This window comes from Polyodon spathula, chromosome 3, assembly GCF_017654505.1.
Source record: "Polyodon spathula isolate WHYD16114869_AA chromosome 3, ASM1765450v1, whole genome shotgun sequence".
Classification (NCBI taxonomy): domain Eukaryota; kingdom Metazoa; phylum Chordata; class Actinopteri; order Acipenseriformes; family Polyodontidae; genus Polyodon; species Polyodon spathula.
Window position 1 is genome coordinate 18,155,454 of NC_054536.1, and position 16,805 is coordinate 18,172,258.

A 16,805-nucleotide genomic window follows, 5' to 3' on the forward strand; every position below is an offset into this window, starting at 1 on the left:
TCAGAAGAAAGAGAAGAGGGATACAAAGGGCTGATTTATCATGGCTTTTCTTATTCCAAAATTCAGTGTGCATCATTATTTTGTGGTCCTCTGCTTTAGGGTTCAAAAGTGTGCCTAGACTAGTTTTTAAAGAGAGAGTGGAGGTGAGAGGATGCAGACAGAGACAGATAGATGGATGGGCTGAGATAGGGGTCCATGTGGAGGTAGATGTAACCCACTGCAGTAGTACTGTAAGCAGGGTTCAGATCATGACAGAACCTCAGTGCCTCTCCATCTAGTCACACAGTATCCAGACAGCTTCTGGACAATTCCTTGCTGCAGCTGTTACAAGGCCTGATTGATCAAGTCCAACCATTTCTTTCAGTGATTGTAGCTCACGATTTAAAAAAGAAAACTTCTATTGAAGACTAGCCATTGTAGTCTTTTCAAACCCAGTTTCTTTGAACTGCAATGAATCATACATCAGACACTCCCTGACATTAACAAGGAAACAAAACAATTCCTGCCTTTTCACATCTTGTTAGAAAGCACAGCACTAAAAATCCCCAAAGTCGGAATTTTACCAACATCGGTGAAATTTAGTCCCGTGCGAACTGTCATTTTCTTTTTATCCCAGATCATTTTTCTCACAGATCCTTTGACTATTTGACAGGACATAGGGACCTTTCGTAAAATTATAAACTCAGGCGTCCTGTATCTTTTTAATCCCGTGCGAATCGACCATATCACTGTTACGTTATAATTGATATAGCATTTCTGGGATACTCGTCTCAATGCAATACTAGCCATTGCAATAAACTATAACATAATATTAAAATTGGTATGATCTGTCCTAAGATTCCACAGGTCAGTAAAATACGATTGGTCATAACCAAAATTGGGGATAGGCAAAAATGCAAAACATAACTGTTTGCTTTTAACGGTGTATTTGAAGATATGTGTGGAAATAATGAAATGGTTATTGTAGCCTTTGGAAAAGAAGATGCAACAAAATTAGTTATATAAACCCGGTTCATTGTTTATAAATCATGCACAAAAGCGCCTTCTCTGGTCACAACATCTCATTTCATTTAGAATTTACCAACTTTCCTTGATAAAACCAATTCATGTCTGGGAGGTTACTCAACGTCCTTTGCTTTTGACCAACTCCGAGGACACCTGGTTTTTAGTTCTGTGCAAATCACGCTTAAAGAGTTAAAATTCCTGCAGCCCGCCAGCCTCTCGTCTGGTACGAGTTAATTAGCAGCTCATACTTATTAATTCATGTGCTGAGCAAACACAGTGTTCTCAAGCCTCAGAAACCTTTACTTAACAATGCACTTCAGCAGCTAGTGTGCAGGTTCGGTACAAAGCATAGGAAATATAAAGTAAGAACTGCTCCACAAAAAAAACACACAGCCCACAATTTTCTTTATTACATTTTATCTCAAAATATTCAATGGTCTAGTGGGATCTTGCTGTGGCTCTGTGTCACATTGTTCTCACTCCAGTGCATTATCCACACGTGTACACACTGGAACGCCATTCACTCCTGTCTGTCAGGGTGTGAGAGTATTCCAGCTCTACCCACTGGAATACCCCAACCCCACTCCTCCCACCCACCCAGTGTATCCCAGCAGTCAGGAACTCGGGCTCTTTGGCTGGGGAACATGTTCCAGAATGCAGCAGGAACACACAGTGTGAGGGAAAGCAAAAAGCAAACGGCAACCAGAGACAGACTGAGGTGAGGCAAGAGACAAGACAGATAAAAAGAAAGACACAGAAAAAGGAGATAAAGAGACATTAAAAAAAGGAAGAAAGAAATACACTTAATAAATTAATTCTAAATGACACTCTTTTTAGTTGCAATGTTGGTCAGAAGAGCTCCTTCCCCCACTGCCTACTCCTCCTTACCTTTAGTGTCGTTCAGGGGGTCCATGTGCCGATAGATGTAGCCCTCCAGGTAGGAGTGAAACTTTGGTGTGGGTGGAAAGAAGGCCAGACAGATGGCCATGAGCTCCCACCCATGCGACAGGCTGTCGTAACGGAAGTTCTCTGTGGTCTGGCGGCACAGCTGGATGTAGAGCTCGTCCCTGAGCCCCTGCACGCTCCAGCCCTTGATGGCGATCTCTAGAGCCACGTTCAGCTGGTCCGTCTTGGCCCGCCGGTCTCCCATGTACATCTGGATGAGCTTGAAGATCTCCACGGCCTCCTTCTTGACACCCCGGTCGGAGGTCATGATCATGGGCTTCTTGATAGGTTCACTGCTCCAGGCCAGCATGTTGGCGATGGAGACCTTGCGGCGGAACAGACCCTGTGTATGCTTGTTGAAGTGTTTGGACGCCCAGTTCTCGATGTCCGTCTCTGAGGAGGGCTTGCGCAGTGTGAACTCCGGGAACACGCAGCTGGCGCTCGCGTTCATGTTACGGGCATTCCGGCTGGACTCAAACTGAGCGCAGGCACCCAGATCCTCTGACTGTGGAGAGAGAAAAAGAGAGAGAGGGAGAGAGAGGTATTTTTTGCTGTTTTATCTTGCCAGGACCCTCTCTCTAGATTTCTATCCTGGCTAAATAAATACATTTGAAATTTTATAAATTCGAGGGGCGGACGACGACGGTTAGAAATAGTCAAGCACTGGACCAAGTTCTATCACCTTTTTCTCTCAGGACAAAGTTCCAAGCCATGCAGGTATGGCACATGTTGGAAAACTTGTTAGCCAATGATATTACTCCCTCTATTCTTGCCATTTTATAATTATAACTGAGTGATAATACTAGTAAACAAAGTGGTAGGATGGCTAAACTTTCTGTTTACACAGACAGTGTCCATGCCTACCTCTACTGAAACCAGGGAAAGAAGAGGGTTATTGCTCTTGTGGCATTACGATGTGTTTTCAAATGGAGAATAATAACACGAGTCAAAGAGTTCAGCAGGTGAGGCAATAGGAGTTAAAAAGCAGAGTTAATTCATGAAGCAATTTCATTCCACCCTGGGGCCAATATTGGGCTAACAAAGACTGAGATATTTATGTTCTTCCAGTATATTCTCACTTAAAGAAGAAAGCAGCTCCAGTTTGACTCATGATGCTCCCTGCTCATTTTTTTCTTCCCATTAAACATGCACACCCACAAACAAGCACCATGTTGATATTCTAGCTCTAATGAGAGAAGACAACAAGTCTGTCAATAGCACACATATAAAACTTGTTACAAGAGGTCTGAGTGAATACAACTGTGGGTTTAGAATAATTTAGCAGTGAGCCAACAACGAGTTCTGCTCTAATTTCTGTTATTCAGGTGCAGGGAGAACCTTTGTTGAGAGGAACAGTAGTTCCTCACGGCAAGTTATTATCAGTGAAGCGCGAGAACTGCCAGACTCTCTATACAGCAAGGATAGTTGACGTATTTTCAGGGTATTGGCACAGCAAGAGTAAATCAGGCAAAAGCACCATTTCACTTTTAATTTGTAATTCCCAACACTCTTAGGAGAAATGTAGAAAAAAGTCAATACCTGTCATACAGTAAGAGAAATAAAAATCGCCAAAGTAAGGTAAAAATGTCCTTTTTCTTTTGCAGATTTTTGCAGACCCCAGGCAATTTTATCCACTCACATGTACATTGCAGGACATCCGAGTTTAATGAAAATTACCTTCTTTTGTCAACATGGAAATATACTAGGGAACGCATTTCTTTTGATGTCTGTATCATGCACATTAAACAATTTATTGATATTTTAAACTAGTCACAAGCATTGCACGCAAAAAAAAAAAATAATACATTTGAAGACCCCAGGGAGTTTTATCCACACACACATATATATATATATATATATATATATATATATATATATATATATATATATATATATATATATATATATATTATTATATATATATATATTACAGGACATCCGAGTTTAACGACAATTAACTTGTTTTGTCAACATGGAAATATACTAGGGAACGCACTTATTGTGACGTCTATATCATTTATATTAAATTATTTATTTCTGTTTTAAAATGGAACACTTGCCTGCAAAAAAGCAAAAAATATATATATATATATATATATATATATATATATATATATATATATATATATATATATATATATATATATATAATGCATGGGTAGCAGTCACGAGTGTACTATCAACTTTTTTACTTGGTTAATTCGGGAGCTTCTAATGAAGTCAGCCAGCTGAGAATTCTTGGGACTTATATTTTGGAGATTTTTTGAGTCATCATTCATCTTCATCATCATCATGACCATCATTCTGAGATTCTCATCTAGAATTTTTGGTTTCCTGTCAGTGTAACGCTCAAGGAAGTACAGTTAATCTTAATATACTGGTTGATGATAGTACCGTAATGTTATTTATTGGCCCCACTGGACAAAAAGGAACGTTAATTTCTGAGAATTAGCTATGCTGAATGATTGCCTATATATTTGGTAAAAGTAACACATAAATAAATAAATATATTAATATTGAAATAAATTAATATATAAAATCAATACATAAATAGACATTTCTTTCTTTTTTTTATCTATCTTGATATATATTTTTATCTCATGTAAACAATGCCATTTAATACTGTATGAAACGAAAATAAATACTCAACAGTTCTTGTTCAATTGTATGTTAGTGAAAATTATTGTACATAAAGGTCGTCATGCTTTCATATATTTTTACTTTCAAATTAAAAAATATATATTGTGACGACCCAGACAATTGCTTTGTTGTTGTCTGTTCAGTTTGTCTTTGTCTTTTATATGTTACATGTATTGTAAGGGGAACGGGTCACATCATTACTTAGCATGGGAAGGGGGAGTGAGTGAATGAGTGGGGAGAATGTGTGTTGCTGTTTTCAGGGGTTGCAGAGGACGGATTTGACTGGTTGATGATGAGCCGGACAGCAGCGGGAAAACTTGGCTTTTCCAATGCATTTTTGTTTCAGATTACATAAACAAGGACAAATTTGTTGATAATATTTTGTTTGAGTACGGTTGTCGCTGTCTTTTGCAACCACACTGTGTGTGTACTTAAACTGTATTAAGATCAAAAGGTGAACTCGCAACCGCATTTAAGCTATGTGTGTACGAGGTCCAAGTATCGTACAATCAAAACCAAGATCACCAACACAGAAAGGAATGCATCAGAGTAGAAGGGACACCTGCATGCTCACTGCATTGCTGGGTGGGTCAGGCTGTGCGGACTCACCTGGGAGGGGTGCAGGAATGGCTCCGGAGAGGCCAGGTTGGTCTGCACAGAGACGCTCTTCTCCAGTAGGACCTGCGGGAAACCCAGCCTTTCAAAGGTGCTCCTTTTCCAGTGCCGGGCATCCTGATGCGCCAGCGCCTCGTCCTCACTGAAAGCTCTGACCACTGGTCCGGGCAGGGGATGGGGCACGGCACCATCGCTCTCGTACCCGTCCTTGCCCCCGACGCCCTGCTGCAGCTGGCTCTGCAAGGCCCCCTGCTGCTGGGCCGCGTCCCAGCTACTGCGCTGCCGTAGCTGGTGCACCTGCTGGGCTTCCCAGGCCAGCCTGCCCTGAGTCAGGTAGGATTCGGGGTAACCAGATAGGGGTGACTCTGCGGCCAACACCACTCCTCCCTGCTGCTGCTGCTGTCTGTCCATGGTGCCTCTCCCTGCAGGCTCACACTCCCCTACACTCTCCCCACAGTGAGCAGGCATCTCCTGGGGCAGAGAGGGCTTGCGGCTCTTGCGCTTGCGGCTGCCCGGGGAGTAGCCCCCTGTGGATGAGAGGGTGTCCGGCTGGCTGGACCAGGACATGGAGTCATCGTAGAGCAGATGGCGCAGCTCGCAGGGTTCCCCTGGGTTGCTGTTGCTGCGGTCAGTTGTGCGGGGGTCCCTAATGAGGGACTGGCTGTGCTGCAGGGTGTAGGAGCCCCCGTAGCCAGCGATGGTGTTGGATGGCTGGTAGCGTTGCAGCCGGTCGGCTGTTTTGAAGCGCGGGCTGGAGCCGGACTGCTCCACATAGACCAGCTGCTTGACATACTCCTTGCCGGCTGGGCTGTACTCCAGGCTCAGGGACTTCTCCGGGCACTTCTGCTTGGTGAGCACCAACTGCTGGTAGGGGGAGTGGGAACCCTGCTTCGGGGAGTGAAAGAGTGGCAACTGGGGCTTACGTCCAGGGGATTTCTGCTGAGGAGAGCAGGCCTTGCCATAGAGGGATGCCTCGCAGTGCATGTCTGTCGGGGGCTCCTCGTAGATGGGGGGCTGGTATTCGGAGGGGGGCTCTTCGTAGAGTGGGGGCTCGTAGCCACAGCGGGGTGAGGGAGGCTGAGAGTCGCCCGAGGCCCGGCGGTGCTGAAAGGGGTCCCCTCGACCGATCAGAGGGGAGCCCCCGAGCTCGACCCGCTTCAGGAAAGGGGACTGACGGCGCTCAGGGTAGAAGACAGAGCAGTTCTCCGGCTCAGGAGGCATGGGTTGGTTTCCAGAGGAGCGCCGTGACCGTGTGCCGCCCCCTCCTCCCCCAGGACCCTCGAAGCCGTTGCCCTGGTGAGCCAGGAAGCTGGGCTCACGGTCTGTCACCTTAATTAGCATCCGTTCCTTGGTGCCTGTGTTCCAGCGGAAAGGAGACATCCTGTTGGAGAGGAAGTGACATGAAAAACACATTTGGTAAAAAACACAACAAAACATAATTAAGCTACTCAAACCCACTGCAACCCAGCACTCTAACCACTGAGCTCCTCAAACCTACTGCCTTCCACACTGCAACCCAGCACTCTAACCAATGAGCTCCTCAAACCCACTGCCTCCCATACTGTAGCCCAGCACTCTAACCATTGAGCTACTCAAATCCATCGCCTTATACAGGTGCACGCCATTTATATCAGATCCTGTTAGAACAGAGCTCTGTTTACAAGATATTGAGGAGGCATGTCCCTGCCAAACAACATGGGTTTTAATGGAGAATAACGTTGTGACAGACAGCAAATTAATCCTCATCAACAATCTCCATCTCTACCTGTGAGGGCACAGTATAACAGGAACAGTGTGCCCCAGACAGTTCATTGCAGGGTCAGTCAGAAATTGGACATCAAAAAAGGGGGTGAAGCCACAATACTAGAAGTCAGCGCCTTACTGCGGTAGGCGATGTGTCAGTCATGGATTGGAGGAGATGTGATTACACTCGCTACCAAAGGGGGTGTGACTGAAGGCATATTAGGGGATGTGGCCGAGTGAACTCTTCCTTTGTTGTGGTTACGGACGGATTACAAAAACTGTAAACTAACCATGAGTGTTTGTGTGAGTGTTTTGTTTTGTATTAACAGTGTCAGCTTTGTAATTAGTAATCGGGTAACAACCGGGAGCTGTCACTGTCAAGCCAGCATCCAACCCGGATTATAAATACTGCACAAGTCACAATCACTGTATTCACCACCAGCACGGGAGCACCGCGACAAAGGACGCGGAACCGTGCCTGTATTATTATTATTTTACAACTGAAACCCTGTATTGTTTAGCTGTGTAGTTGTCCGCGTTATTATTTAACAGTGCCAAATTGTGCACCAAAATAAAGAACGGTCTGGACTGTGAACTCTGTTGTTTGTTGTTGTTTGAGCACTGTGTCACCTGTGCACTGCAAACCACTTTGCCACAGTATATATCATTTATTACTTACAGTTGTCCTGTTCCACAGGCAGGTCTTTTGTGTTTAATATGTAAGTTGTCCTGTTCCACAGGCAGCTATTTTGTGCAAATAAGTTACATCTGGGACAGTAAATAACAGAAAAACAGTTGTTTACTTGTATTCATCTATATTTTTGTTGGCACAGTCGTTGTACAGTTTAAACATATAACACATACAATTTGAATTACATTTAGAGAAAATATAGATTCAGAAAATGGTACTACTTATTACATTGTATGGCCCACAGGGGCGTGTTCTGTACAAATAATAAACTCCCGTTCTTTGGCAGTTAAGCTTTGTTGTATTGTTGATATTTACCGGTACTTATGCATTTATTTGATGGGGACAACAAACATTTTTTTTAACATTTATGACACGTTTACAGAGAGTAAATGTTTAAGGTACTTATGTTCACAATTACATACAGCATTTTGAATTGTGTTTACAACGTACTTCATTTACTGATTTGTCCCTTGGAGTCCATTATAAGTGGAGTACACCTGTATACAGTACTGCAGACCCACACTCAAACCACAATGGGGACATTCAAATGGAGGCTGTATGATTGGATTAAACAATTATCAATACCCCTGTAATGTTAGTGCTATCTATTGGTTACTAAATACTGAGCACTGCTGAGCAATGCAGAGTATAAGCATGTAACACTGCAATGTTAGTTTTGCTTTCCCGGACAGCACAATTCCTACGACTGTTTGTGTAAAATGTGTAAACATGACAGCCTTACATGTGTCTAGAATGTATAGGGAAGTGTGACTGTTTGTTTTATTTACACAAGATGGTTTAAATAGTTATGAGAGTTTTAAGCAAGAGTAAAAAAAAAGTCCAGGATTTTCTGTCAACTGGAAATTCACAACAACATGAAACCTTCTTCTTTTTTTCTTGCAAGATTATAAATAATTACTTGGCTGACAGATTTCAATCAATTGCACTCTCTCTCTTCCTTTTTCTCTCTTGCTGGCACAGGATCGATTTGTGACCAACAGCTTGAAAGAGTGGCTGTGGAATGCTTACCAGCATGACCACCTTATTAACCAAGGGAGAAAAAAAACTCCCAGGTCAAGTCAGCTTAACGTTGAATCAGGAATGCTGCATTTCAATGATTTCAGAGCCAACACACTAGTTTGGTTTGTCATCTAAGATTGTGAACCCATCACTGCTGTTCATTTTGGTTGCAATGCTCTGACTGCTGCTGTCTGCTCCGTCAGCACTGAATTGTAGTGAGGAAAGGGCCAGGCACACTGTGATGTCACAAGGATTAGGACTGTCACTGTCATGCTCATTCTGTCAGAGCTCATTATTTATTTTCTCAGAGCATGGAGCTGTAAAACTGTAACCACTGAGCTACCCAAACCCACTGCCTTCACAACTGTAAACATAAGAACATAAGAAAGTTTACAAACGAGAGGAGGCCATCTTGCTCATTTGGTTGTCGGTAGCTTATTGATCCAAGAATCTCATCAAGTAGATTCTTGAAGGATCCCAGGTTGTCAGCTTCAACAACATTACTGGGGAGTTGGTTCCAGATTCCCACGATTCTTTGTGTAAAAAAGTGCTGCCTATTTTCTGTTCTGAATGCCCCTTTATCTAATCTCCACTTGTGACTCCTGATTCTTGTTTCTTTTTTCACTTTGAAAAAGTCCCTTGGGTTGACATTTTCAATACCTTTTAGAATTTGGAACGCCTACCATACTGCAGACCAGCACTCTAACCCATTACCTTCCACACTGCAGCGCAGCACTCTAACCCATTACCTTCCACACTGCAGCGCAGCACTCTAACCTAACATTACCTTCCACACTGCAGCGCAGCACTCTAACCCATTACCTTCCACACTGCAGCGCAGCACTCTAACCCATTACCTTCCACACTGCAGCGCAGCACTCTAACCCATTACCTTCCACACTGCAGCGCAGCACTCTAACCCATTACCTTCCACACTGCAGCGCAGCACTCTAACCCATTACCTTCCACACTGCAGCGCAGCACTCTAACCCATTACCTTCCACACTGCAGCGCAGCACTAACCACTGAGCTACCCACACCCACTACAGTACCTTTCACATACCCCTGTCTCTACCCAGAGCTATGCAGTAGTACACACCTTTCACTGCAGCGCAGCACTGATCTCCCCTGGTGCCCCGTGAGGTTTCCTGACACTGAAGTGCTGTCGGGCTCCTCCTGCAAAGCAATCTCTTTTTGCAGTCGGGCAGCCCCAGGGCTGGCCCCTCAGAGACTGCCAAAGGACTGCAGCATGGAGCATGGAAACGAGTCATGAATGAGAGAAACCTATGAGGATACACCACTCTTTTGGATAACACGCTGAGGTTGTCAGAAGAAAACCGCTAGACTGTATGAAACTGCTGGAAAAAGCTGCTATGCATGGCATTGTAGGGATATTACGTTCTGTTTTATTTCCTAAACGTTTATAATTTAACTTATTCAGATTCTTTGTAACCAATCAAAAGCTACTGTGAGAAACTCTCCATTAAAGTAGATGAGACTACATGCGTACAGTGTAATGAATCTCCTCCTAGTGCCTGATGAGTATCTTCCATGTACTCTGTACAGTATGTATGAACACTAGTTGTTTACATACCGCTAAGTTTATTAAAACTCATCTAAAATGAATCTCATCACTATTAGGGGTACTTTTACCCATGACTCCCAGAACAGAAAAAGCAGAGATTTCTCCTTAGTTATCCAATAGCCTTGTACCGGCAGATCAGACTCACTGCAGTATATAAACCAGCCATACCTGGTATGGGGCTGTGGGTCCAGGTATAAGCCAGCTTATGATGAATAATTTCCCCTCTAGTGAATTACAACTTCACGCGTTGATTTCAAAACACCACCCAGCAATCATGCACCTTGACTGATCTCTATGATCTGAAGCATCACTTTATGTTTTATAGTAAAATTTTAATTTTAAAAAAGTATTAAAGTGTGTAGTGTCTCTTGTTATAACAAACTAGCTTCCCCAAAACTGCACAATATGGCATAGCTTATAAGAATACGGCATCACTTATAACAATACAAGAAAGCCATAAGACGACATATTAACATATAAACTAGTAGATGGGCACTCTGTACCAATCCCGCTAAAACAATATCTTTCTACACATACACTAGATAAAGCACATCCACTAAAGCCCATGTGGTTAATTTTGTGTCCTACCTGATTGTATCCACAGCCATGGATAAAAGCGAAACTATTAAACCCATATTTCATACCAGCAGCGAGTCAAACAACCTGTCTCTATCTCAGTAGAGTGGAATAAACCCTGAAAACAGATTACTTACACAAAAGGCTCTTTGGACACATGATTCATACCATGTCTGCCCACATCTCTGTTTAGTAAATAATGCAGCCTTTTCATCCTGGAAGGCAGAATTATTTTAATTTATGAATGAAATTGGAAAATATTTCAAGGGGCAACTTGCACTCACAAACATACTGTTTGTAGACTTGCCAAAACATTAAGAAATGTAAGCACATTTCTAGAAAATCCCCTAGTCTGTAATGTATGCAAATTGTATGGGTCAAGTGACATGCCATGTGATCCACTTGACCTATATAAGCTGTGTGAAAGTTGTGTGCAACTATTCAGCAACAATTATGAAAAAGCAGGAGTTCTGTGACTTCACAACCTCAAATGGTGTCTGAGATTTTACTCTCTAGTGAAGGCAGCTTTTACTGACACGATATCCACTGTCGAACTTGACCTGGAGAATCACAGAATACAGCTGTGTACCAAGTATGAAGTCAACATTACCAGAAAAACAAAAAGCCACATGACCTAACTGTGATGGGCACCGTTTCCATAACAAGGACAATATGAACTCTGCATCTGACATGAGACATTAGCAGATGAAGGGTTTACACAAGCAGAGACAGAACTCGTAGGTCTGCCCGAGTTTTCTCCTCCTCTCAATGTACAGTAGTTAGCTCACCGAGTCTCCTCAGTGAGCTAACTACTGTACATTGAGTACTAGGTACTAGGCTGTTACAGTTTTTATAGATGTTTTCTATAAATCTTCCTTACTCAGTCCAAGTCGACAGACACGCTCCCTAAAGATGGAAAAAAAAAAAAAAAAAATATATATATATTAATATATATGGAATATATATATATATCTATATATATAATATATATATATATATTTGTTTTTTTAAACTGTACCGATACTGCACTAATGCAAATAAACCAACGATTATATTGTATTCCTTATTGATTGCCTTGCTGTAGCAATATAAAACATCCCAACTCTCCAAACACAGAATATTATATTTATTATATAGATTTAACCTCCAAAAATTCACTTTACAGATAGGTATATTGGTAGGTTAGGCTGAGTGGTACTAAGACAGTGCTGAGAAATCCTAAGGATCAAGAGTCCAGTCACTTATTCACCAGTCACAAACACGCATTGCAAGCAAGTAGCTTCAGTCATACAAAGAATACATTTTACGTATGAATACATACTCTCCCCATCTCATTTAATGGTTGTCTTTCAACAAAGCAGTCCGTCATTGAATAATAATTTGATATTATTATGCATCATACACAAGGAGCTCACCAGGACCATCACACATGCAGATCATACTGGATTGTTACACCCTTATGTATTATAGTAAAAACCCTATTCTTCTGAGAGAGATCCCCCTCTTCTCGTGTTTGTTTAATTCAACAACTTGCATAAAATAAAACCGTGCAGATCTATCATGTAAAAAATATCTTCAAATGAACGAAAATATAATTTACACATCAGACTAATTAATGCAATTTAAATATCAACCCCCCCCCACCCCCACACACATACTAGTGTCTAGGCAATGAGTACCAATCCTAATGAGCTGCAATCATTCTAGGAGATATCCCTTGAGAAAATAAAATAGGGAACTGCCTCAACGGAACAAATAGCAGAGATTAATACGAGTCGATTTTCATTAGCAGCATCAATGTGCTGCAGCAAAGTGCATGTAAACCACAATACAGCTCATTGGAAAACAAACTCCACTACATTTAAATAAACAAGACGAGCAAACAATTGTGATGTAATTTCCATGCAATACAGGCCAGATGATAAAGAAATATCAGACTGTTGTATCGTAGCAGTGCCTGCTATACTGTACATCATATTGCACTTATTAGGTCAGCTAATCTTGTATTTTTATCTGTTCGATCGATACTGCACAAGAGTGTTCCCAAGTCTTTCAAATGCAGACTGTAAAAAACAAGTTTTAGGTGCATTTAAAAAAAAAGAGGAAAATGAAACTAACACTGACAAATCACATCAAATTCATCCAAATCTGCAAGTTGTTGGTGCATAAAGGAAGTGTTGTGCTCTCTCTCTATCTCCATTTCTCTGTCTCTCAAAAAAAAGGTTGTACACCGCTATGATTGTCAATCAGCACCACTTAGCTCCACTGCTACAAAATAGCTCTTATAAAAGCATAACTTAGCAAAGTGTAATAAAGCATAGTGTAAGCATGGTAAAGCACATTAAAAAACACGGCGAACCACCAGAAACTATACATAAATGCACAGCATAACCATGGAGAAAAGCATGGGGGAAAACTGGCTCGACCCTCTGCGCACTGATCAACGCGTCCAGCAAAAATCCACTGCCACTGAGCAAGCATATCTGTTCCATGTATTGTGACATGTATCTGTTCCATGTATTGCTACAGACAGTGCACTGTTTTCCACTATAGATAAGCATTCTGGGCTATTGAGGCTATTCCATTTTTTTTTTTTTTTTTTTTTTTTAACCAATCAGATAGTGTATGTCCTGGATGCTGCTCCCCACTTAAGAGACCAGTGGCACTAGACAACAATAATTCACTGTGCCACAAGGTGGCGACATTGTTGGTCTGACATGGGTGGTGCCTTCTGCAGAAGGACGGCAGGCTGACATTTCAGCAGCAAGGTACATAAATCACGTGGGCATTAAAAGCTATTATAAATTTGACTGTAATTTTCATGTTTTTTGGTAAGCGATCCCAATGGTCCCTGGTTTACATTCCCCCTGGGTTATGCTAATTTGTGTTGCTCCAGCTGGCATTTGTTTTGAAGTCTATAGAGATGAATCTACAGTCATGTAGTATCTTAAGGGGTTATTTAATTTAATAAAAGAACTGAGGGTAACTGCACTGTAGCTACTGCTGCCGGTGTAGGGTCTAAACTGAAACTGTGCTTGACTCCAGTATAGAGTGTAATTACAAGCACATTAAGTACATATACCAGGTGCACAAATAGCTGTTTATATAGAGCACTACTCTGTAACCAGAGAGAGCAGACACTGAGCTGCCTCTGTTAACACACTAATTGAATATAAAGCAGGATCCAGCTAATCCCATCTGAGTTTACAGAGGATAACATTCAGCCAGCCAGCATGCGGCTGGTCCATTTTTCTGTGAAATCACTACATAATGTGCAATCACTGCACTCAAGCACCCAGCCTTTCTACTGTACTGTATATGAAGCACTGCAGCAGGGTAGAGTTGCGATTAAGGCTGGTCAGCAGCAGGATAGCAGACCCAGAGACAGAAAGCTGCAGTTTTTAGCATGAATGCAGACTTTTATTAACAAACAGAACAAACCACAAAGAAAGAGACATAAGGGCCAAAATAAACGGTTCAAACAAACAAATCAAAACTTCCCTCTGCTAACTCCCACCATTCAGGCTGAGCATTCGCCTTCAATGAACTCTCTTCTACTGAACATAGGATTCAGCTCCCTTTTTTATACCATGGGGCTGGGACTTGATTGATGATAAATTATTCAATCAAGACCCAGCCACATTCCACATGTGTATTTGGCAGGGATGGAAATAACCTCATCCATGCCAAACTTAAATAGAAAATACCCCCACACCCTATTTACACCGGCAGTGCTTCTGCCACAAGCACCAATGGGGCTTTTAATTTGTCCTGGTTATTGATTTCCCCCAGATTAGCCCAGCTGTACAACTACATTCCCATTAGATCCTGGGTCCTGCTAATCCAAGTTTTACTATTGGGGTATAACTCCTGAGGCACTAGAACAAACCCCATATAAAAGTTTCTCATAGTACAAGCACAGCAGAGTATAATAAAGCACACGGAAAGCATGGTAAAGCATAGGAAAGCATTGAATCCATGGTAATCATGGGAAAAGCATCCATGGTAATCATGGGAAAAGCAAAAATATAAAAATATAAAAATGCAAAAATACTGTGGTAAACTTTTATAAGGGTTACACTGGATGACTACACTAGGAAGTTCTGTTGCAGCCAGGTCAATGTGACAGGGGATAGGGCCAGAGAGACAGGGGATAGGGCCAGAGAGACAGGGGATAGGGCCAGAGAGAAAGGGGATAGGGCCAGAGAGAAAGGGGATAGGGCCAGAGAGAAAGGGAGGATATGTCCAGAGACAGACAGGATAGGGCCAGAGATACAGGGAGGACAGGGCCAGGTTTCCGGCAACTAGCGCTGTCAGAGTCGTTGCCAAGGCTACAGGCTACAAGCGAACGCTTCCTTTCTGAGCCTTTTAGATAGAGGGGTCCAGACTCTTGGTGTGAGTGAGCAGACAATATATATCTTTATCCTCTACCCAGTCACTGCAAGATTATTTATTGTCACAGAGGGAGTCAGAAAAGGGGATTCCGCTTGTTGCTGCCCCAACATGGGTTACATGCTGTGTATAGTACATGTCCACACACGGCCCTCTCTCTCTGCACATTAGCGCAGCTGATTACTGGAGATCAAGAGTGTGACACATGCTAAATGACTTGCTGACAGGTCTCCACTTCTAAAAGCACAGAGCGACTGCAGAGAGAATGCTGGTCTATACAGTATCTAGAATTGCTCCTTTTCAATCTTTTTTTTCTCTCACGGCCTTGCAAAACACAGCAATAAATCACTCACCTTTTAGAGTGAAGTATTTATTTGCGTCGACTTGGATTCTTTTTTGAAACATCATGAAACCTGTTCATTGTGAAATTGGTTTTAGGGGCTTTTCTACTCAATATGATGATTTTCAGTAGATTTTGTTGCTTGACTGGCAGCTGAATAAATGTATCCGGGGCAGAGATATCCAAGCTGAGGAAAATCACAGCAAATGAAACGGGTGTCAATCATACCTGACTCTTTCCTATGGTTAACTTTGAATATCTCTGCCCCACTCAATCACGGCGTGTCATCAGCTCAGCTGGTCAGAAACGACTCAAACTGAAAGTGGTCAAGCCTGTTGATAAATTAACTGGTTTCATGGTGATCCAATGAAAAACCCCAGTCAAATATGTCACTATGGAAGGTGAGTGATTTATTGCGGTATTTTGTGAGCCCCTGAAAAGGAGCAAGCCTAACTATGACACACATGAAGAACCAGACACTGTGCATGGGATAATGCAGAGTGGCACTGAACAGTATTTATCCAGTTATTCATTTCTGGAATCAGTACTGTAAACCTGTTCTCGAATCTCTACACCCTCCATCCCATCCTCAACAACTCTTTGAAGGGTGTTTTTAGTGCTGGGGCAAACATTGGAATATTCAAAATCTGAACACATAATATATGTTCTTTAATTCTGTATTAGTTTGGGAACAAATGTAAAATCCATGCCATATTACAGTAAAAAAATCTCTGGAGTAAAATAAACCTGGTGCCACCCCATCAAATTCCTTATTAAAAGAAGGGAGAGATACCCTCTCATGTGCAGTAGAATGTGTGTTACTTATTCCCGGTGTTACTTATGTATTCTCTGCATAATATCTTTTTGATAGTCATTTAGAAATCTGGAAAAAAACAGGAAACTGGATCCAAATAGGCCAAACCCCAAGTTTAAAAGTTATAAAAAATAAAATACAATTACGATTTGCATGAAAAGTATGTTTTTATCAACACTACAAAATGTGCTATGAAATGAAAAGGCCTTATCCTGTTCCACTCCAGGTCCACTGTCACAGTTAAAATGAAATAACTAACTACCAGTATTTAAGGTCTGGAATGAGGTTTAATTTATTCAATTAAACAATTTTGGACACAGCTGATACCAAAGACTACTAGAAGGGACAACCTTGCGAACGCTTTGTCTGGTATAAAGGATTAAATGCCACACAAAAAGGCTAAAATCACCGTGACCACAGCACTACCGCTGTCCCTTCC

General features: G+C 42.0%; 1 protein-coding gene across 1 annotated transcript in view; it reads right to left on the reverse strand.

The window, feature by feature from the left end:
* The window catches only part of LOC121307897 (rho GTPase-activating protein 39-like), a 71,347-nt gene that overhangs the window by 34,135 nt on the left and 20,407 nt on the right, over window positions 1-16,805 (reverse strand). The window contains exons 3-4 of the mRNA XM_041240228.1: window positions 5,200-6,586; window positions 1,894-2,455 (exon numbers count right to left, since the gene is read on the reverse strand). Coding sequence (XP_041096162.1) covers window positions 1,894-2,455; window positions 5,200-6,586 — 1,949 coding nt within the window. The remainder of the gene's footprint in view (window positions 1-1,893; window positions 2,456-5,199; window positions 6,587-16,805) is intronic.